The sequence below is a fragment of the Plectropomus leopardus genome, chromosome 15, assembly GCF_026936395.1.
Source record: "Plectropomus leopardus strain MGB_pleo_1.0 chromosome 15, ASM2693639v1, whole genome shotgun sequence".
In the NCBI taxonomy this organism is placed as follows: Eukaryota; Metazoa; Chordata; class Actinopteri; order Perciformes; family Serranidae; genus Plectropomus; species Plectropomus leopardus.
This window is the reverse complement of record NC_142190.1, coordinates 30,418,641-30,442,473: the sequence shown is the minus strand read 5'-3', so window position 1 is coordinate 30,442,473 and position 23,833 is coordinate 30,418,641. Positions and strand designations below refer to the sequence as shown.

The window sequence follows — 23,833 nt, the reverse complement described above, 5'->3', positions numbered from 1 at the left end:
GCTGGAACACATGTACTCACCCTCTGTTTGAAACGCTCTGTTTTTGTGCCTGTCTCTTTGAGGGTGTTTTAGTGGGATTTAGTGGCATTTAGCAATGAAATTTCTCCTTCAGTGTTCATTGATTAGGGTTTTTTAATGGGAGCCGAATTATCTGCACAAGTCTCTTCTTCTCCAAAACAAACAGTCCCGTTGATTAAAGCCAGTAAAAATACTGGGGTGTCCAGTGGCTCAGTTGATAGAGAGGGTACCCCATGTACAGGGGCTACTTCCTTGCCGCAGCAGCCGCACGTTAGATACCGGCCTTGGCCCTTTGCTGCATGTCATACCCTCTCTCTCCCCCTTTCATGGTTAAGCTGTCCTATCAAATAAAGGCAAAAAGCCCAAAAAATAATCTTAAAAAAGAAAACAAATGAAATTAATAAAGCACTTTCATGTAAAAAATAAATAAACAAAATACTAATTTAAAAAAAAGTTTTCAGATCCTCTTATCATAGAGAGGCTGCTAACTACAGAAGCCTACCCAAAAAAGTGAATGGCTCTGTCTAAAACCAGTGTTTGGTTTGTTCCTTCTGGGCTCCCGTCAGAAAATGTTGGCGCAACATTGTGATCTCCATAATTACCTGCACCATATGTAAATACCAACAGTTCATTCTGAGGTAATGAAAACACAACCTTTTTTTTAGGTGATTACACACTAAAGAATACATGCTTATTATGTTTTATTCTATTTATGCAAATATATCCCCCTAAATCCTACACACTGGACCTTTAAGACCCCCCGAGAATGTCATGTGACTTTGTTGTACTTTTTCTTCTTCTTTCGGTTTAATGGTGGTTGGTATCCATAAAGTCGCATATCCACCACTTGGTGTTACACATCATATGAGCTATAAAAGCGAAATAAGTGTTTCCATTGCAGTTTTGCAAAATATGGCTTTTTCAAACCACCTGAAATACCACCTCATGCAAGTGTAAAAAAACTTTTTTGCAATAAACTGGAGATTTTTTGAAGTTGACGTGTTTCCATCAGGTGTATTTTGTATTTGCAATTTTTATTTGCGCGATTTGAGGGTTAATGGAAACCCACCCAGTGTTACGAAGCTTGACAAGAACAGTAAAATTTTTATAAAACAGCAGCTCAGAGAGAACTAACAAAACTTATAGACGCAAATCAAGACAGAATGGGTTAAATTGAATAAGTGTTAACTTTAGTGAAAACATGTTTACAGTGTAGTCAGAGCAGTTCTACAATTTACATCTCCCTGTAGACACACAGACACACGCAACAGACGACAGAGGTGATTGTGTGTGCTTGTTGGCAGCATGTTTACTTTGCAGTGGTGACCCGTGTGCCCCCACATGAGTTTTAGATCGCAAGCGATGTTGTGTATATTATATTTTTTTTATATGTATAGAATGAGTTGGACAATGAGTGCAAGCACACAAGTGTGTAAATATCAGAGTTAGCGAGCAGCTCAGTTTGAATTTCCCTGAGGTGTCGACCAAATCATCCATGCCCTGGCACTCAAGGACACTACTCTCCTGAGGGTGTTCATAGGAGCCAGCTGGGACCCAGCACGGGCGCACGCACGCACGCATGCACAGACACACTTCCACCAGTGGGAAGCAGAGTGGAAAGACTGCGTGCTAACACATCATGTTTTCTAGCAGAAGAATGCAAATTCATTACAATTTACTCATACAGTTGCAATATATATATTCAGGTATAATGCCTATAGTATGTCATCATTTTGTATTGTGTATAATAAGAACTAACATTGTGAGATTTAAATATGAATTGAGAATTTGGATAATATAGGTTAACCCTTTACAACCCAAGCAATTGGCTTGACTTCTTTCAATAACACAGGAAGAGGCAATGATAAACTTAACAAGACAATACCCCAAATTCGCAGGAAATTAGTTACAATGACAGTTACAAGAAAATTAGCTAAAATTAGAAAAAAGGAAAGAAAAATTTAAACAAAAGCAATCAAAAAAGTGACCTGAAATTACCAAAAAAGATATTAGGTAAAAAATAAAAAGAAATAAAGAGAAACAACTTGAAACGCACACACGCACGCACACACACACGCACGCACGCACGCACACACAAATATAGTTTTCTGGACATTTTCCCTGTTTCTTTTCTTTATAATTTTCTAATCTAATAATTGTATCTCTCCCTCTCTTTTTTGAAACTATTTTTAGGTAATTTTCTTGTCACCTTTTTGTAATTTCTTGCAATTTGTCGGATATCTCTTGCAAAGTTCCTCATTGCCTTTTTAGCCACATTTTCAAAAGAAATCAAATCAATTTGCTCAGGTGCAGCACAAGACAAATGACGTCAATCCAGGTTTCAGAAATAAAATTGTGGGGTTTAAGTGGCTTTAGTTCTTACTACATCCACGCATTCACCTACAAAACAACAGGCTTCACGAGAAACACTTAAAATGCTCGGAGCAGTCCCTTAAGCTGAGCCGGTGCATTAAGTATGCTTAGTGCTCCGCTGCAGCGTCCCAGAGCAGTGACAGGAAGTGTGTCTGGCTTCTATAATGTTATAGAAAACCAAATCCCTATCAGTCCTCCTTCCTCCCAGAGATTAGACTTCCTCTCCATCCATAATGCATTTGTCTTGCCACCCACCTTGGTGTGCATGACCATCAATTAGGCTAAGTGTGATTTATGCCCGGCCCGCTTTTTCTGCGATGAGCTCGAGATTGACGCAGTGCATGCATTACGCTCCTCTCTAGCATCTGTGATCTGACAGTGATGCTCCAAAGCTGCAGCTTGGAAACAGAACAGTGGCTGGCCGGAAACCAAGACCAGCATTATCCATCACTGCTACTTACAAGAAAAAAAAGGGGGCCTGGGCATCCATAAAGGATATGATTTATTTTGTTTCTTTGCTGAATAGGTAATTAATGGTTAAAAAAAAAAAAAAAAAGATGTAAAATTGTATTTAAACAGCAAACTGAATTTTAAGCCTTGTCAAATACGTTGATAACCAACCCACCACAACTGTTGGCAAAATAGCAATGACTGATTGCAATACATTTTCTAAACTCCAGCGATATCTGCATATGTATGCTAAATCTGTAGGCAACAAACAAGATTTTGGTATCAGAAATTTTCTGATTTCCTTTTGTAGTCTGTTTGTGGTCTGAGTAGCATTCACCATTTAGCAGGCTTTGGTTGCATGCAAGTTAGCAGTCCATGTAGAGGGCAAAAGGGGCCGAATTAAAATTTTGCAACCATAGACTGTACATAAAGATTGACAACGCTTCTCCATATTCTCCTGCTGTACGAAAATGAAGCCAAAATATCCTAGATACAGGCACTGTCATCTTGTGCTGGTGATGTCATTAGGAGCCAAAGACAGCCCACACAGCTAATCCAATCGTGAACAGTGCAATTAAACGCAAGCACACCAATTGGCACACCCAGCTGTCAATCATTTCATCAAACTGCACTTTAGAGCATCAAATAACTAAATAAGACTAAACTTATCAGAAAAGCAAACACTTGAACAAACATCAGAATGATAAGAACTACCTAAAATCACACAAACTATATTTGGGAAAAATGTGTTTTCATGTGTACTTTGACATTTTAGTTTGGCCCATGTCTCATCCACTAATATGCAGGGGGTGGGGATTTAGACCTACACGGCAGTCAGCCACGAGGGGGCGATCCATTTTGGTTTCAATTAGTGGGAACTGTCCATAGATTAAAATACCTGAATACAGCATTAGAGGGGGGGCCCTGTTCATTCCTATGAAAGCTGCTGAGAAGCACATGAAGAAAAGAAATGCTCTATTTCCGCATTATGAAAGTACCAGTATCTTCTGCATTATGGGGCCAATACAACATGCACACTAGAGACTTTTGGTGGCCGAGTGCAGCCCAGCATGGCTGAGCAGCTAACTTCTAATTCTACTAATATTTTGTAGTTTGCGGATGTTTCTTTCCAAGTTGCTCTTTGCGTCTTTCCCACGTTTTTGAAAAAAAAAAATAAATAAATAAAATAAAACCAATTTGCTCGAGGTTCGGTTTAAATACTTGTGAAGGCAACTGAATATGGCACAAGAAAAGTGATGTCACTCCAGGTTTTAAAGGGTTACATGAACACAGTCAGGGATGTGTCCATTTACTGACACACGCTTTTGCATTACAACATAAAAGATCCAAGAAATGTTCTCTGAGGCCAAACTGTCAGTCAGCGTGTGGCTCTCCAGCACTTAACATAAGCGTCTTCATGTCTATTACTAACCTCGCCATGATCCAGGGTGTGAAGTACAGCGCGTTTTTCTTCAAGTAAGCCTTTCACTCCGGTAGAGTGATGAATGAGCTCAGGTTCTGTCCTTGCCTCTGTGATAAACTACAGTGGCAAGATCTGATGGACTGTATCCACACCCCCTCTGCTCACTTCATAATGCTGATACAGATAGTGGGTCACCCATAAGTAATATAGACAATGTTTTTTCTGTGTGTGGACTTCTGAGGGCTCTTTATTGTGGATTTTTGTTTTAGAAAAAAAAGAACAACATAAATGTAACATAAATGTTTTGTTATTTTTGAGATTAAATAAGCAGAAGTGTGATTTGTGTGTGATATCTAATTACAGAAAATATTCATGCTCATGGACCAAACTTGCTCAAATAGAAATACCACCACATGGTTTTTTATGAAGTCACCGTGATCTTGACCTTTGACCTTCCAACACCAAATTCTAATCAGATTATTGATGAGTTTAAGTGGACGTTTGTGCCAAATTTGAGGAAACTCCCTCAAGGCCATCTTCAGATATTGAAGAATAAGACGGATGCAAGATCACTGTGACCTTGACCTTTGACCACCAAAATCGAATCAGTTCATCCTTGAGTCTACTTGAATGTTTGTGCCAATTTTGAGGAAATTCCCTCAAGGTGTTCTTGAGACATCGCTTGCACAAGAATGAGAAAAATGTAAAGCTCACCTTGACTTTGACCACCTTGAGTCCAAGTGGACATTTATGCTAAATTTGAAGAAAATCCCTCAAGGCATCATTGAGATATCACATTCACAATAATAGGCCTGACGGATGAACTGATGGACAGACAACCCAAAACATAATGCCTCTGGCCTCAGCTATCGCCAGTGCGGATTAAAATAATTATTTGATAATACAGATAAATTGAGTTTAAGGGAATTACTGGAATATGAGGCATCAGCAAGATAAACTGACAAGAGGAGTTTCTGCACAGTTCCTCTGAGACTATTATAACCGTGCTGTGTGCTGGACAGGCCACATGTTTTAGTGCTTAATACACTTCAAAATGCATGGTACACCAAGATGAAAAATGATACTGTAGTACAATATCTCCAAGACGTTTTTAAATACATATTTCTGCGAGTAGATTATCCAGTGAAGCAGTGGAGTAAGAAGTGATATATCCAGTCCCAACTGAGTGGTGAGAGAGATTATCTTTAAGTAAAGGAGATTTATATTCTGACATTGTTTGAGACACAAAGTTCCTCCAAGGGTTTTTTCCCTGGAAAACTTTTCAAGTTATCTCTTGTTAAAAACTTGCGTGGGGAGGTATAAGAGACTGACCTCAGCCGTCCATCCTCTGCTGCAGCGCCTCCAGGGATGATCTTGGTAATGAAGATACCAGGGTCGTCACCGATGTGTGGGTTATCTGTCCCTCCGGCGATGCTGAAGCCCAACCCTGAGTTACCCTGCGGCCATGGAGAGCAGTCAGTGACAACAGGGACAGTACTCGAACTGCATGTTTCACACTGTTCAGTGAGAATGTGTTCAGAATCTTATTACAGCAACTGTCTGAATGCGGATGTAAAAGAGAAAACAGGATTCTTCCTGCTGTTTTTATTTCAATGGACAAACAGACAATTGTTTGTGTCTTTTACATCGAAGCTTATGTTAATGATGATACAAATGTCTGTCAGTGCACAATGCATACATTGCACGTTAACTATGATTTTTTTCTTCCTTTTTTAAAATTACATTTATTGGTGAAATAATATGACAAAAAGGAGCGATATATACAGAAAAACTACTACTTACTTATAATGTCTTTCCTTAAATATTTGCAGTGTCTGACAGCCCTATCAAATTCTGCTCAATGCTTTTACCAACAGGAACTATTTAAATGACAGTTGCAAATACTGTCCCCTTATTATATATACTTAACCTTTCTTAGTAATTTTCCACTCATTTTTAAAATAAATGTTTTCTTTGTTTTTTATATTTTACTATTTCTATGTTCATGTATTGTATTTTTTCTAATTGCATCTTTAATAAACTGTATTTGTATGACTTTAACTGCCAAAAAATACCTTCAATTAACAAATAAATAAAATAAGATAAGATCAAATAAAATAAAATAAAAAGCCTAGGGCACCCCAATGGTGATGCCAGGGGGATCATCCTGCTGGTCCCCCCCACCAGCTCCCTCTGGCGAAAATAACTGGAGGCTGACATTACTGTCTTTAAGAGGCTATCATTATTTTTAAGCACTTTCTTTCAGGTAACTTTTTTTTTTTTTTTTCATTCTTTTTAACTTTCTTTTTTTGTTTTTGTTGATTTTTGGGTCATTTCCACTTAAGTTGCTAATTGCAGTTTTTTGGTGTGCCACTCTATGGCAGTGGTATTTCTTCTAACTGACAACAGATAGAGTATGCTATAGAAGTGATAACACCTCAGTCTGCAGTCTTGTTTGTGTATTTATTTTCTGCCTAAACACAAATATATGGATTTATTTTCTTAGTTTCTAAATAACTGATGTCTAGATTTTTAAATCAACTGAGACACTCCACAACTTTTTCCACATCTCATCTAAAAAAAGCTGGATTTTTACTCCCCTTGTGTACAAGTACCACTGGTTGGGAATCATTGACACACAAAATAAATCTTGTGCTTTGACAGCACTGTGCAAACATCTAAAACATCTCGATTCAAACATCCCCACTGCCTTTTAAGTATGAATTCAGTCGAGATTTCTTTTCTGAATGCTGACTTTTATGTCAGTTGGAAAGCATAAGTAACAGTTTCTTTAAAAGTTGACGCATGATTGAACAGTATGGCTCTGTAGTGTCACTGCTCTCAGGATGATTACAGAGTGATCCGCAAAAAATGGCTCTGGCATCCCGCCGTGAGTCCCGATCACAGCCTCTGTCCTGAGTTAACCTGGCTCTTTATTATAATGGTTTACTATGAAATACTGTATTTATAAGGCAGCGGGTCACACCTTGTCTTTCACAGAAGACTTTGTCGGCTCTGCAAATAAAATCCCCTGGATGCCCACTCACAAAATGAAAGTCAAGCTTTGATTACGCTGTGCGCTGATGGGAATAGCAACTTCTCTTGATTACAAAACCCACTGAGTGTCCCCACAGGACCTCGCTGCCTGCAACGCTGAATTGAAAAACACAGCTCAGCTCTCCATGGCGACTACTTGAAAGGACCAGACGCAGACCTGTCTATGCTCAGAGACTACAAAAGATGGTTTCGGCCATCATCCGATGGCTGGTGATAAATATGGAGGTCTGGAGTATGGATGGAGGCTGACTACTGTCTATTAAATCTTATCTCTCTGGAGACACAGTGCTCTCAGTGATGACTGGTTGCTGCGATAACCTTTGCTGTTGGTTTTGGCTTTTTCTCTGCTCCTCATTGTATTGAAGAGGTCAAAACTGCTTCCCCTCTGCGCCTGTTAGCATCCACTTTGCTGATAGTTCCATCTTTTTATGCAACATATGCTTTAGCGCACAAATCATTTTTTAAAGTTGAGAGGAATAAAGTTTTTTCATGCTGTTTGACTTTATATCAAAAATCTGAATGAGTTCATTTTCAAGTCAAATCCCCTTCCACCCAAATTTAAAAGTGGAGGTGTAAATTTGACATTAGAACTATGTATAAGCCATATTCAATGTAGGCCTCATGATGATTGAAATGCTCAACGTTCTCATCCCAAATCACATATTGGCACATATTGCCACTTTGAAGTGGACTTCGCAAGTCCGATTGAACCGCAAATGGTTCAATCAGCTTGGTGTGTCAGGAACTCTTTCGGCCATTTCATTTTCTCAATCACTGTTCATGCTGTTCTTGGAACAAATGTTATCAAATGTTTTACTGTTTTGATTTAGCGAGGCTACTTTTTGTTATTGTACTAATTATTGTCATTCATAGTTTTATTGTTGTTGGTTTATTTTTTGCAGTTTTCTTGTTTTCTTCTTGTTTTATTCCAAGTAAATAAATGAATAAATGTTCAAGCCTTAAGGACACTACTTCAGTGTTATCACATTGCCGCGGCATGTTCTCATAGATTGTCTGTGGGGGATGTGATATACTCACCCGCTCTAGAGTGATTTCTTCAAACTCATATTCAATTTCTGTGCCGTTAACCTGAGAAAAAGAAAACACAAAACCAAGATGTCAAACAATGCTTTAAAATAAAAAACACATGCCAGGGGTGCTAAATATTTATACTTCAGGAGTATATTCATAAAGGCTGATGTTTAGCTCTCGACTAAGGCTAACTCGACATACTTAAATTGAACAGAGGCTGAAAGGTATTCTTCAGGGCCACTGGTGCTTTCTGTGCTAAACAGGAGTCACCTCAAGGGAAACAATCTAATGCGATGGGTAAAAAACATTTGCTATTTCTGCAGCATTGAGGTTAGCTGCAGAGGACTAAGTCTCATCCTGCGTTTCACTGAGATGATTAATTAACAGTGAGCTCTTCCGTCATTATGCATTCATACAGGAGTGGCACACCAGCGTATGAGATGCTGCATATCATATTCCCAATTGGGCATCAGATGTTATAATCAGACCTTTATGTGACTGTAGAAGCAAGCCAGACCTGTTCAGTAAAAGAGGCAGATTTTATTTTATAAACAAAGTCCTTAAATGTAATGTTTTCTGGCAGGGAAAAAAAAAAAAAGTCCCTGGCTGCGGCAGATGCTCCTGTCCTCATTTCTTCACAAATCAGAAAAGCATCTTTTAGCTGTTAACATAAGCACCAAATGTGACAATTTTATAATAAAAAAATGCACCACCTCCTGAAGCCCAATGTGTTATTTATTCAGCTTCTGGCTGCACTCCAGTGTTCATGTGTTCTGATGTAAAAAACTGTGAAAAGTGTGAGAGGTGAAGGTCTTCAGAAAGTCTTGTGTCATTTATTCATGAAAAAAACATCAATAATTCAGCAGTGCAACCTAATTTGTTACTAAGATAAGTTACACGATCAAAATGTACTCATACACCACACAACTCAAACTCAGCAGCACAGCAAAGAGAGGAGGAGACGGATTATTTTAATGCGCTCCTACTCAAGTGTTCTGAATGTACTGATCTGACTAATAGGTGCATTAAAAAACAGACAAAAAAATAAATAAATAAATCAAACTCACGTAGGGAACTGACTCCAAAGTGTCTGTGTTGACGATTATCGGGGCGGGGCTGGCCTGTGAGAGAGACAGAGAGAGAAGGGGGAGAAAAGAGGGAGACTTTTAGTGATGGAGACGCCTGGGCCCACCACTGTCCTACTTTCCATAAATGTATCCAGGGGACAAGTGTGTGGATCTCTGTATCATCAACAATTTAACAGACTTCCATTTGCTGAAATACTCCCCGCTCATGCGCAGCACTCTGATACAGTTATCATAGCTCAATGGGTTTAACAAGAGAGAGGGATGAGTGCACGCGTAGTAAATTAGTGTGTGTAGTAAGTTTCTGCAGTGCAGTTATTTAACCCAGTCACCCAAAAAAAAAAGGAAAAAAAATGGCATTGTACGTTTCTGTAAACTAAGAATATATTACATCTCACATTTCACAAATATCAATGTTTCCTACGTCCACTGTATGTTGGAATGTTCGGAATCTTAACAGTGACATCATTTCATCAAAAAAAAATGTAAATAGGAAAACAATAAAACAGTGTTAAATTTCCAGTAATATTTTGTAAAGCACTCGACCAAACAAAACTTTTAAAGTTAAAATATGTTAAAACAACGATATTTACATAACTGTAGTTTAAACACAAGAAAACTGTAATACAAAAATACATTGTACAACTCTGATAAAATTACAACGTGGCAGTATTAAAATAAGAACTTTTGTCAGGTAGTTTTTTTTTTTCTTAGAAAAAAAATTGGATTACATTTTTCAAATCCATATGTTAGGCTTTACAGATAAATATGTAACCTATGAATGGATTTTGCAATGGATCTTAAAACATTTGAGTGTTACATTTGAATGTTCCTTAAAACTTGAACTTTTCTAATAATGTTCACCTTAAATAAAATAAACAAAATGTTTTTAGCATAAATATTAGGACACTGACCCCAAAAAAGTCTTTTTTACCTGCCCATAACACCTGTTTGAAGAAAAATGACTATGATTTTCTAATGTGTATATTTTCAGTTTATTTGAGGGTCCTCCTGCCAGATAGTTTTAAGCATCAAACCTCTAATTTCAGCATCAATTATTGCCATTTACCTAATTCTGTCAAAATAAAGTCCTGTTTTTGATGGGGTGTGGGGGGTGCACATTTTAAATATTGAGAGGGTACAATGTCAACACCGTTTCTGGGGTTTGGGTTGAAAAATATGCATTAAAGCGAACACTGTGATTGCAGGATTTATGTTTCATTCACAGCAGCTTGTGTTGAGGTGTGCAGTGAATGACAGGGAAAGATATATTTCCACATTTTAACGACACCGATGGTAAGACTGTCAGAGCCTATTCAACTAACAGCTTTCAGTTCAGCATGTCTTTCCTCTGCACCTGTTACAGCTCTGCAGAACCGCTCTCTAGTCCGTATTGTTTATTGGAAATTTGATCTCCAGGTAATAATATTGCAGTCATAAACTGTGTAGTTTGAGATGAAACCAATGTCACACAGTGAAGGCAAAATGCTTCCTCCTGATGGCCTGTAGAAAATGAGCCGATGGTTAAAGGCAGGGCTCCCATGAGAGGAACTCTGATTTATGGCCACAGCATGAGAGATGTGACCGAACATTTCCAGTTCAGCTTACAGTACATAAACAATGAGCCTGAGGTATGGGACTAGGGCTGCAACAATGAATCGATAAAATCGATCATAATCGTAGTTTTAAAGTAAGGAAACGTAGCGGTATGTTGTAAAAGCTGTCAACATGTAGTTTTTTATATGTTTCATATTTTATTTTGTAGTTATCATTTATAATTTAATATTATTTTGACAGCTCAGGGATGTTCAAGCAACTGCCTGTTTAGGCACTTTTTGCACTGTTGTCGACCGATTAATCGATTATCAATATAATTCTCCTGGGTGAAAGTCTTGTCCTGTTTGACGTATTGCCATGGATGGGATTACATTGGAGTTAGCGGAAAACCTGATGTGTCTCATTAAGACCCTAAAGGGTGTCAATATCATATGCCAAGGGGCGTGACAAGGTGAATTTGACAACCTGGTAATGAGAGTGGGCTGTTGGGACTGACTTCAAAAGCTGATGCTCAAGGATGTATTTGGAACTTCTTTTGAAATGTGTCCTTTGATTTTGTCCCCACAAGATGAATAGAAGTCAAACAAACAAAGACAGAAACAAAAGAAAGGGCTTATCTTCCCTCTGTGAAAAATTAGAATAAAAAAAGAATGTAATGCATATCAAGTAGTATATTATATTGTGTGCAGAACATGAGAGCACCACATAACTGAAGATCTTTGAATCTATAACAATTACTGAATCCCATCACAAATCAAAGGCTGGGGAATTTTACATGTGGCGTCAGGAGCTAAAAGGATTCTCACATTGTTGTAGTTTCTACACATCCAGATTTATACAGCTGCTCGTGTGTAGAGCCACAGTACCTTACACTGTGTGCCTGCTGTGCAGCTGACTGACACGACGTTGTGAAAGACGAGACGGTTTGCTTGGTCATCAGTGCGCTGACAGCACATGTCATCAGCAAGAGACTCAGCCTGTCCACTCGTGTCTCCGTCACAGCTATCATACCACTACAGATGACTGGTTCCATGACCCGACTATACTCCAGGACCGGCTCGGTCTCTATATCACTTGCAGATTATTATTTTGGTGAATAAAATGGAATTAATGCAAGGGATTAAGATTTTAAGATTTGATTCAGCATCGTGCTTAATCCATGTGAATACTTATTTTATGCCCAGAATGCAGTTTATCATTTTTTTCTTGTGCTTGAGAATGTGCGCATATTGAGACACATACACAAAGCCGCTCTGTTGTAAACCATGTAGGAATGATTAATATTAGTAGTTCCTGAAGACATGCAATTATGTTTTTATTTAAAAGAAAAAAGGTTATAAATTCTCAGTATACTTATGCCATTAAAGGTCCAGTGTGTAGGATTTAGGGAAATCTAGTGGTGAGGGCGCACATTGCAACCAACTGAAACTTCTTCCATGTACCAAGCAAAATGCGAAGGGCCATGTCTAAAACAAGTGATTGATCTGTTTTGTGCTACTGGAGGACCAGCAAGCCTCTAAAGAAGGATGGGACTCTGTGTTGTTAATTGAATTATCTTGTTTTTACTGATGAGTTTATTGAATATATGGCCTTTTTATATATTGTTAGGACAAATATTTTATGTTTGTATCAATAGAATAATTAACTAACTAGGAACAACATGGCAGACTTCCTGGTCCTGCTCGATATGTAGATATGAGCGGCAAATTCAAAGGCAACAAAACCAAAACCAGGTGGGTTTCAGGTGATCATATACTCACGAAAATATAGTTAGGGATATCATATTCCATTTCTGCTGAAAAAAATCCTAAATACTGGACCTTTGATGCTTATATTTCTCCATTGCTGCGAACCTGTCAGTCTTAAAATGATATTTAATTGTAATCAATCTGAATTAATAAATAACTGTTGAGTTTATATAAAATGTATTAAAATTGATTTGACTAAGTCATACTCATATATTTATGGTATGCTCAAACTATAAAAAAATGCATGAGCAAAAACAAATTCAAACTAATCTGTTATCTATAAAATGCATTCAGCTTTTCTTAATTTGTGTGCTAAGTGCTCTTATGTGTGACGTGCAGGTGAAAGTGTTTCTGATTTTTGAGGAATATTTTTATTTAGGAAGGATGTCTGCTTAGGGACTATGGGCGGCAGACACATGGCTCTCCTCCAGTAAGGTTCCTTTTATGGATCGTATTTATTTTGGTTTATGAATGTTCTGTTTTTTATTTTTCCTGCCCTTTATGCACCTTCGGCAAAATGACTTTTCTCAATTTGAAAATACAGTTTCATTCTACTTTATTTAAAATAAGAGAAGAACTGATTAGTTATTTTTGCCTTCAATAATAATCCAAGGATGCATACGCTGGACGTGCTTTGACTAACAGCAGATTTGTGAGAAGCCCCTTAATAAACAGCTCCTACAATAAAAAAAATACAGACAAAACCAATAATTACAACAAAAAGTTACTCTGACAGAGACATTACCAATGTCTTTGGTAAGAATAATACACACACAAGTTAAATTACTACAAATTATCATCATTTTCAAGCACATGAATAATGCAGTAAGCCCATCACTAAAAAACGTGTATCAACAGGTTTTCATGCTTGGTCTGATGTTCAAGTGTGCTCAAATCAATGTATCAGTAATTCTGCAGGCTAGTGAAGACAATTTAGTTTCAAATAAGAGTGAATATTTGACACAAAGTATCCCCTTTCAGTGGACATGACAGAAGACAGAACAAACTCTCTAAATGTCCCTCTGTCATTATTTTTTTGCTTTGCTAAAGGTCTGCTATCACCACAGTTAATGTTCTGGCCTACTCTCTAATCCATGAACACAACAAAAACATAATTTTAAGATTAAAACAGAAAATCCCATTAATGAATTATAGCCGTCTTATTTCTGACCAGCAGAGCAAATTTAAGACATTTTGTGTCCTATAAAAAGCATTACATTAAGCATTCAGTTCATATTTAATTGGGTTACTGTATTTAACTTCAACAATCAATTATAGAGTCTAATTGTCACAGTGTCCACAGTTTGTGTGTTTGGGACACTAACGCAGCATCTCCGAGCTTAATCCTGAAGCATTGACATGCATGAGAATTATCAGATTTCTCTGACTCACTCAAAAAGAGAGTCTGAATTGTGTGCAACATCTCTGAGATAAACAGCGGCACGGACTGTGACTGACTCAGTGAATTTGACACAAAGGAAGATTACAGTTGGCCGGCAGTGCAGGACAGCACAGCCAGGAAGTGATTGAAGGAAAATGGTGTTTTGTGAGAGTAATGATGAGAGGGATTAAGACGCATCTGCTTGCCGTGCACGGACACTAATCGTATAAATGAATTCCCAGCCGCTTTTTTTTTTAGGAGAGAGCAAGAGAGGGCGGACAGCACGTTGAGAATTAACTCAACTCCAAGTCATCATTTTACTATCATTTACTGCCAAAATTAACAATACTCTCAAAGAGTGTAGGTTTCATTTCAACATTCAAAAAACAATTGGTGGGGACACCAAAACTTGTGTCCCCACCAATTGTTTTTTTTATGAACCAATTTATGGTGCAAATGTCTTTTTCATGTAAAGAAAAACAACAACAAAAAAATCAGACGCCATAGTGACAATCAAACATATAATAGAATACACAAAATTCTCATCTGCAGTTGTCACACATTGCTGCTCTGCATTGGACTTTCACATCTACATATTACACTCTAGGTATCCTTCTGCATTTGCTATTTATGTTCCAGGATGCTGCTACCTCGATGTCAAGGCAAGCACTTGGTGGGATGACACTGCACGTGGTTATGTTTAGGCATCAACAGCAAATGGAAACAAACGTCAGGACGTCAACAAACGCAGGCACAGATGGTTAGGATTAGGCAAAAGAGGCACATGGTAAGGTGTAGAAAAAAAACATTACATTCAGACAGGAAGTGATCACCGGACTCCTGCATGAAAGTCCGAGGGTTGTTGGACCCATCCCTAAATAGGCACTCTGCACTTCTTATATTACATTGTTACCAACAAAGTTTCAACATGAAACCATCTCGCGGTGTTCTCAAATGAAGCTGCCTGTCCACATATCATGTAGATGCAGCATGTGCCTTACAGCTGTCCGCCAGTGTATTTAACACCGTGACCAGCTCTATCCAGCCGCGTCCTCAGCTAAGGCCAGTGACTTTTGGCTTCAGGATCTTAGATTGGTATCAGTGCAAAAGTGGGGGTATTTGACAACTTCGGAGCAGCGTACCCCACAATCTTTGTTGTCTGAGGAGTCAAGAAAAATGTTATACATTTTAAGAAAACTTCATGTTATAAAAATTGTCTTTTTGAATGAGGCAAAGTTGAGTGTCTGTGTGCTGCTCTTCATCAGAAGCTTAATACTGAATACCTCTTTTTAAGATTATTTTGTGGGGGTTTTCCCTTTATTTGATAGGACACATAGCGTGAAAGGGGGAGAGCGGGGGGATGATATGCAGCAAAGGGCAGTGGGTGGAATCAAACCCGTGGCTGCTGCAGCAAGGACAAAGCCTTTTGTACATAGGTCACCCACTCTACCAGGTGAGCTAATAGGCGCCCCGAAAGCACAATTGATCAGGTATTATGTAAAACCATCCCGTATTGAAAAATTAAATGCATTGTCCTAACTAAATCAATACACGATTTTTACTGTCCAAGTACGCTCAAATATATAGAGGCCATTCTGTCCTTCCAACATATTGGTAGTGACATGTAGCATCCATATGCAAACCTATACCCTTGATCACATACATTGATTTATAGACATGCACTACCTCTTAGTGTTGAAGGTGGTGTCCAAAAAGGACACGTACTGTCCTCCTTAGATAGAAAGAGTCACTTGCAGCAGACAGACGCAGAACAAGAAACAAAGAGTCTCTCGTACAGCAAATCTTTCTCTATTATGCCGGAGAGCAGGAAGCTCAAATAATCTGATTGTAGGTCAGAAGGATTTGTCATTAATCTTAGTCCTGTCACTGGATGCATTCTGTTGACCTCTGCCTGTCAGTTCGCCAGCAGTCGTGCAGGTCAACAGTGTGGAAAGGCATGCCAGCATTGTGCCAGGGTAATATTCTACAGCATAGTTCCTTAAAAATTTTTTTAAAAAAAATAAAAATAAATAAATAAAATCCTGGTCATTTAATGTTTGAAGACAAACAAAAAAAAAAGGCTAAAATACATAGTAACTTAAAGGCTTCATACAGTTTCACTTCTGTGCACTCTTATGCCCCCACAGTAGCCAATATCAGCTAACATGAATGCCACTGTGAATCCACATGTATGCACACACAGACCCCCGAGAGCTAATGGCCACTCAACTGTGCACTTAAAAGGCACGCTTAACTGCACTTAGGCTCATTTCTCTTCTCGTTCATGCTTCCTATCATCGCCACGTGATCGACTGCCTCCAACAACACATTAAGCCAGCCGCGTGGCAACACCGTGCATGATATTTTAAGAAGCTTTCATGGAGCTATAAACTATACCAGTAATAATATTATTGTGCAATAATATTATAAGAATTCTGCCTGCAAAGAAAAAATAACAACATGCACAGTTCAAAGCTGCAGACTGAGTAAAATCTGAATGCAAATGGTTTTGATAATCGGGGCAGCTCTCCGATGGTTTCAGGCCAGACGTTCTTCTACATGGCTAACTTCTCATGAATATCATCCAGTAAACACTCAGCTCAAACATGTGGACTCATTTCTGTTCCAACCCATTGAGTACCAGCCGCTGAAATGTGTTGTATTTAGTCACCTTGTAAACGTTTCACTCTGATATTGTGCTGTAAAAAACACAACAAAGCTCTAACTGGATGATGAGGAAGGTGTAAAACTCTCATCAAGCGGCAGAAAGCAGCAATGCACTATCACATACTTGAGATGTTACAGTGTTTTTTCAGTCGAGACTTGCGCTCTTGTCGAGGTTCAATAATTCAGCAGTAACTCTATGTATAGTGGCTCATGAAAACAGGGGAGTGTATCAATAATTCACTGCCATCTCATGTAAAAATAGTCCACAACACAATGTGAGATGTGCATCCTTTAGAGTAAGACGAAGAGACAGATGAGCTCAGCTCAAGGAACTTGAAATGTGACTCAGTTCAAAGTGGAAGGTCATTTCTCCAAATTTCTGTCCAGTAAAGATAATATTGATGGCTTCCTCAGGGTGTAATTGGCAATATTCAATCATCATTTATGTCTTCATTTGTAGCAAAGGAAAGTAATAATGAACGACAAGTGATTTTGGTGTTTGAGACAGACATTAACAAGGTTAATGAGACCTGGTTAAATTCAGTCAAAAGTGATTCTGACATTAAAGACAGGGTTTAGATTTTTTAAATTTTCCCTTTTTTATACGGGGTACTTACCCATAATCAGTATTTGACATACAGCAGATGTCAGTCGGCATGTGCCTACTTTAAAGAGGGAGCTCGTAGTTCAACACAAAGGCTGAGCAATATACTGCTGTAGATGGGAGCCATCAAAAAAAAACAAAACAAAAAAAACAGTCCCGACCAAAAAAATATCAATATTAGTTGAAGTGGATGCTATGTTTACTTGTACGCTATACTTGTATAGCACTTTTCTAGTCTTATTGACCACTCAGAGCACTTTCACACTACATTGTCACATTCACTCATTCACACACACATTCACACACTGGTGGCCGAGGGTACCGTACAAGGTATCACCTGCTACTCAGTAACCATTCACACACACTCACACTCCGATGACATGGCATTGGGAGCAATTTGGGTCCAGTATCTTGCCGAAGGATACTTCGACATGCTGCCTGGAGGAGCGGGGATCAAACCACTGACCTTCTGATTAGACAACCCGCTCTACCTCTGAGCCACATATGTTTCAGTCCCCACCCTGTTTCTCCACAATATAGGTGCACCAACTGACATCAACTGTTTGTGATATACTGTCTATGAGTAAGTACCCCATACAACCCCACTTTTGTGAAATTTGAACTTTATCTTTAAACTTTCAAATGTGCCATTTCCATTAAAAATATGCCTTTACAATTTACAACAACAGGCAGTCCATCTCCTCCTCTCTGCATAAAGTCCCTGTGTTCCAGCCTAAAGTCATCGTCCAGCTCCCCACATTTCAGAGGCAGTGCAATAACTACAGAACAGGTAACGCCCCCCCACCCCACCTCCTCTTTGCAATCTCTCTGCCATCCCTCTCCCTCAGCTCCATGATGGATGGCCTCCCATTTCATCCCACTGGCCTTGCCTCAGGTAATTTGGCTCGTGCTATGGTTGCAAAAACACTACACACATCACATCCCAGCAATTAAACCCGCAATCATGATTCGCTTTTGCACATCAGCTTTGTATATGTGTAATTCCTAAAGGATAACACTAGCTGATCAGTCATTAACGCTACGATTTCATCTCATCTGAAAATACAGCTCCATGTTGCTCTGTGCATAACTGATGTTTTACAGCTTTGAGACATTTTTACACAGTTACAGCCAATGTGTCATTACAGAAAGTTCCTGAAAGGTAATTAAGAGTAAAACAGTGTCCTCCATACACTCACATAAAATATTAACAGTTATGTCAATAATAAGGAAAATCCTGCTCTTTGGGTCTTAGACCCAGACATCCACACAGTTATTATAGCAATGGACACTGTGTCGTCATGGCTGCCATGAGAGCTGGCGCTTTTCTCTTGATTTTGAATTTGCTGCTGTTTATGCTACCTGGAGCTACTTCAAATAAAACTGCATGGGCCCATATTATTCTGAAAATCACAGTTCGATCTTTATCAGGCACCCAAAAAGGTAAAGGGAAAATTTTACTGTAAACTGAACTGTAAAATGTCCTGCTCTCTATATTGCTTAGTAATGATACCTTATTAAATAAAACAAACAAAAAAACCATAGAAGAGATCCTTTGTTTATAAAAAACAAACCCAAAACATATCCATCAAGAATAACCTTAGAAAAAAAAAACTGTTGAAGGTGGGCCGTAATGTTAACTTATGAATTCTTCTTTTAATCATTTCCTAAACTGCATAAATAAACTACAAAGTAGTGGCTGTAGATGCCTAAAATTGCAACTGGAGAAGATCCAGTAAGGCTATTATTTAATTTACTTAGCAACAAGGCTATTTGACAGTTTGTGTTGTCCAATAACAAATATTCAGTACAAACAATATTACAATAAATATACAATACATACAACAAGCCTTAGAAAATACTGACGCAGATGGATGTGCTATTATACTGCTTAATTAATAACAGCTCACAAATTAAATTTGGTGATTACCTTCTTGATTCCACCTTTTTAGTACCATGGAGAAAAGATAAAAATCTGGAGGAGTGCATATATGGAGTGGGAGGGAGTTCTGTTCAACTTTTGTGGACCTTGTAGGGACGACACAGATGTGAATATTTTTATAAACTCGCTCTTTATGACAGAAAAACATGTAAAATTTTGAGGCTAAAGAGATACATTAGAGTGGTGCTACTGTTTTTTGTCTAAACTGTGTAGAGATTTTCTATAGATGGAGTAGAGGGGCTTAAGGGTGGCTGCAATAGACTAGGTGAGAGAATATCATGGAGTGTAGAAATTTTGAAGGAAAGTTAATGCTGAAGGTGTCTAAAGTTTGCAATGCTAATTTTTAAAAATGCAATCACTCGTCAATCTGCAAAAGGGCATAGCCAAACAGAAATGTGTGAAAGATCCTTGCCACTGACGACCCACTAAGCATTTCATTTAATGTCTGTTGGCAAAACATCCAAAAATAGTGCCTCGATTTCTACCCACATTACTGAAGAATCTTCCATCTCTGTCTTCTCAACAAATAATTCCGCTCTGGCAATCAGATGCAAATTACCAGCTTGGTTCATTATTCTGATTTCTGATCAGATGCACACATGACAGAGGCAGTCGACTTTGAAATCAATCAGTGCTACCAAATTTCCCAGATTATTCCCATATTTGGAGACCACTGGGTGTATGCATAATAACCATCTGTGTGCTTTGATTTTTTGATTTTATATTGTAGGTTTTGTAACTGGTGCATCCCTGATCCAGTCTCTGACCTCTTTCAAACACTAACACATGCTGCTAACTGGAATTCCTAACCACATTTTAAATTGCTGTCCATGTTGTTTCCTTTGAAAACACAAGTTTTTAGTTACATTTAAGTCTTGTGTCATGGGGTTATTTCTTTGTCCAAATCCTTGACATTCGCTGACTAAACAATGTGAAACAGTCAGCTCAAAATAAGATGCACAATTTAAGGTGTCTTCCACTAAATGTTAGTCCAGTCACAGAAAACTGAGGTGGAAGCTCTCTAATCTGTCACTGATACATTGCTTTAAGTCACCACTTTTGAGGAACAACACAACAGTGCCACACACTACAACTCTCACAACTGATCCCTGGATGGAATTTGACATTGAGCAACAGAAACCTAGCTTCAATGCTAAAGAAAGACAAAATACGAGACCGTCATTGAGGTTATCAAGTCAACAAAACAAGCCTGAACAGGAACGTCTGGCATCTTCCCTCAAACTACTGATCTCATTTCTCCTCTGTGATTACACTCAGGTTTGAAACCTCAAATTAAAATCTGACACTATGTGTAAATCACGTTTATATAACTGCCATGAAAGGAAAACCCCCCATAAACTGTAGTTTCTGACAGTCCATTATATTGCAACAATATAAGTCAAAACTGCCATTGACAAAGTGATGGATTAGTCCAACATTTGTTTAATTCAATAAAAAGTGCCGCTACAAAAATCTCCCATGACATAATTTACCTTCACTTAACCCTTTGAGAACTGAGCAACATTAAATGTAATCGGGACAGTGCACAATAAAATATTAACCTCATAAAACAACCAGGAGAGATGCACTGTACCAGAATTTAGCAAAATTGCTTTTTTTCCACTCAGGTAGGTGGAACAAAAAAAATAATGACAGACTTTGATGTGAATAAGTACAAGAAGTGCATGTACAAAACACCAGGTCATAACATTTTACAAACATTATCATCCCCATACGCCATTCTAGCTAATTATGATAAATCACATATTTGTGTAAAACTGCAACAATAAAATTATAATTTAAGGAGATAGAAAAGATAAAAAAAATATTAGCAAAACATAATAACTTAATAATTAGAAAAAAAGAAAGCAAATAAAAGTTTAAAAAGTAAACAAACAAAAAGGAAATGACCTAAAAAAAAGTGCTTGAAAATGTAAAATAATTGTGTAAAATTAAATATATATAATTAGGATAATAATAAATGTATTTTTTTGACATTTTTCCTAGCTTCTTTAAAACTCATTTACAAAATCTACTAATTTCTTGCAATTTGCAGAACAGTTGTCTGCCAAGTTACTCACTGCCTTTTCCCCATGTTTTTAAAAGAAAGCAAACCACTTTGCTCAGATTTTGAAGGTTTAACTACTTATAAAGGTCTGAACATAGCATAAGAAAAGTGATGTCAATCCAGGTTAAACTACGAAAGTCATGAGCAGAGTCCTAATGTGTCTCTAATGGACACATGCTGATAAAAGCTTTAATAGCAGCACACTTTTACCTGATAGGGCTCCTGCCAGCTCTGGACACAACCACACTCAGGGGGCCACAGGTCACAACTCCCCCCTTTGGCTCTTACTGCTGCCAAGCGGCTGGGGCTCCTGGAGGACATGCTGTCCAAATGCCAGGCCGCCATCCGGCCCCCCCTGCGGGGTAAGGTGGCACCGCCAGGGACAGATCCGTAATGGTAGCGCTGGCATGGGTGCTGATGGTGGTGACTGTTGGGGTGCTGATGATGCAAGCTGAAGGAGCACGGCACCTCCCCACAGTCCCCCCTTCCATCCAGGTCCGCAAAGCAACTCTGCTGTTTGCTCAGGTAAGCAGTCATGCTGCCGCCACGCAACACCAACCTCAGCTCACTTTAACACTTTGTCTTCTTTTTGTTCCTCTTCTGTAGCTTCACTGCTCCAAGTCATCAAACACTAGACACGCTCCTGCCTGATGTACGAGTCGCTCGCTCCGGCAAAATGAATGATGAATGAAGAGACTGGCTGGCTGCTGTAGCTGCACAGGCTACATAGGGTGTGTGTGTGTGTGTGTGTGTGTGTGTGTGTGACAATGTGTGTGTCAGAGCTTCTGGAGTGGAAGAACGATAAATGAGAGAGAGGGAGAAAGGGGAGGGAGGATAAGGGAAGAGAGAGACAGAGAGAGATACTCGATGAAAGTGAAATGGAGTGAGAGGGAGGGGGGAGAGCTGAAGGAGGGCAGAATGGGGTGAAAGAGGAGGGAGGAAGAGGGAGATGAATAAGAGAATGATGGGAAGAGGAGAGGCAGATAAGAAGAGCAGGAGAGAGAGAGAGAGAGAGAGAGAGAGAGAGAGAGAGAGAGTTGTCTGTGCGTTGGCTGCCAGCCCTCTGTCAATAAATGACTCAACTGGCAGTGCTACTTGACAGCATCCGCACCTCCAGGCACAAACAATTCACGGTGGGTGCTGCTGGGACATGGAGGCAACAGGAGTTTTAACTACAAATCCCGAGGCTGCCACTGGGGCTGCATCTGAAGGGTCAGTGAGACGAGGGAGAAGAAGAAATTCCTCAAGAATTCACTCAATTGTTCAATTCAATTGTTTTGAGAAACAAAGCTTTGTGACAACAGTTCTGCAGAAATTAATGTTTTTAATATTAACAATGGATCACTGACGATGTAAAATGGCCGGGTCAAATTAAACTATATTTACTTAATTTTGTGAAGTTTTAACCGATTAAAAATGACAGTTGAAATTAGTTATTTTTTAGTTAGTTAGTCTGATCTAACTTGACAGTGATGAAGTTAGCCGACCTGCAAGTTCTGTTTTGTTAACATGTAAATACAAATACAGTGTGCAACCAGCAGAATACAAATAAAGAGTGCAGCAAACTTGGTTAACATGGTTTACTGAAGTTGCTAAAACTTGGGAAGGCTTCTTTACTTAAAGTCAGTCAGTTTTAACTTCCAACAACTTTACAAAATTAAGAAAATGTGACAACATTTTAAGTAAACTCTTCAATAATGTAAACATTTAAGACTAATAGTTGTATGCATTTTAAGGCAATCAGTTTCCTAGGTTTTTTTTAAAGTAAAATCAACTTGTCAGATTTTACAGTGTAGCTCACTGTTTTTGTGTCACAGCCTGCAAACTCACCTCTTACCAGCTTCACTTCCTGCAGCAACAGAGAGCTGTTGTCAGTTTTCAAAAGCTCTAATAAACCCACTATACACTACTTGCTACACTGTAAAATCTGTCAAGTTGATTTTACCTTCAAAAACTCTAAGAAACAGTCTTAATTTATGTTTACTTTATATCCATATCATATATTGACAAAATCCTCTTGGTAATGATCAAGTTAAGTCAGACCAACTTGGTTTACTGAAGCTGCTAACATTTAGAAAGACAAAGGCCATTTCACTTGTCATTTTTAAGTTAATAAGTGCTATATTTTGAGTAAACTTTACAATTCCCTATAAATCAGATTGATTTAATTCACTGACAGGCTCCACTGTCGCTGCCTCAACATGCTAAATCGGTGTAAAAAACCCCAGCAAGGGGCACCCCAGGAATGGGACTCATTCCTGGGATGCTCTATTACTGATAATGTTGTTCTGTGTCTGCTGGATGCAGACATGTCAACATGTTCTCTTCCCAAATTGACATATTGCTGCTTTGTCAGAGAACTTTTGTATCTACATGTTATGCTCAAGGTTTACTCCTGCATCTGCACTTGATGTTCTGGGATGGCGCA

General features: G+C 38.6%; 1 protein-coding gene across 39 annotated transcripts in view; it reads right to left on the bottom strand.

Moving 5' to 3' along the window:
* dlg2 (discs, large homolog 2 (Drosophila)) overlaps nucleotides 1-23,833 on the bottom strand; it is a 259,394-nt gene that overhangs the window by 52,770 nt on the left and 182,791 nt on the right. For 38 of the 39 annotated variants that reach the window (XM_088088562.1, XM_088088568.1, XM_088088567.1 and 35 more), the window contains 3 exons: nucleotides 9,421-9,474; nucleotides 8,360-8,410; nucleotides 5,597-5,721 (listed from right to left, as the gene is read on the bottom strand). In XM_088088562.1, coding sequence (XP_087944688.1) covers nucleotides 5,597-5,721; nucleotides 8,360-8,410; nucleotides 9,421-9,474 — 230 coding nt within the window. Of the gene's footprint in view, nucleotides 1-5,596; nucleotides 5,722-8,359; nucleotides 8,411-9,420; nucleotides 9,475-21,615; nucleotides 22,425-23,833 lie in introns of those variants that run through there. The other variant, XM_088088596.1, reaches the window with a different exon arrangement.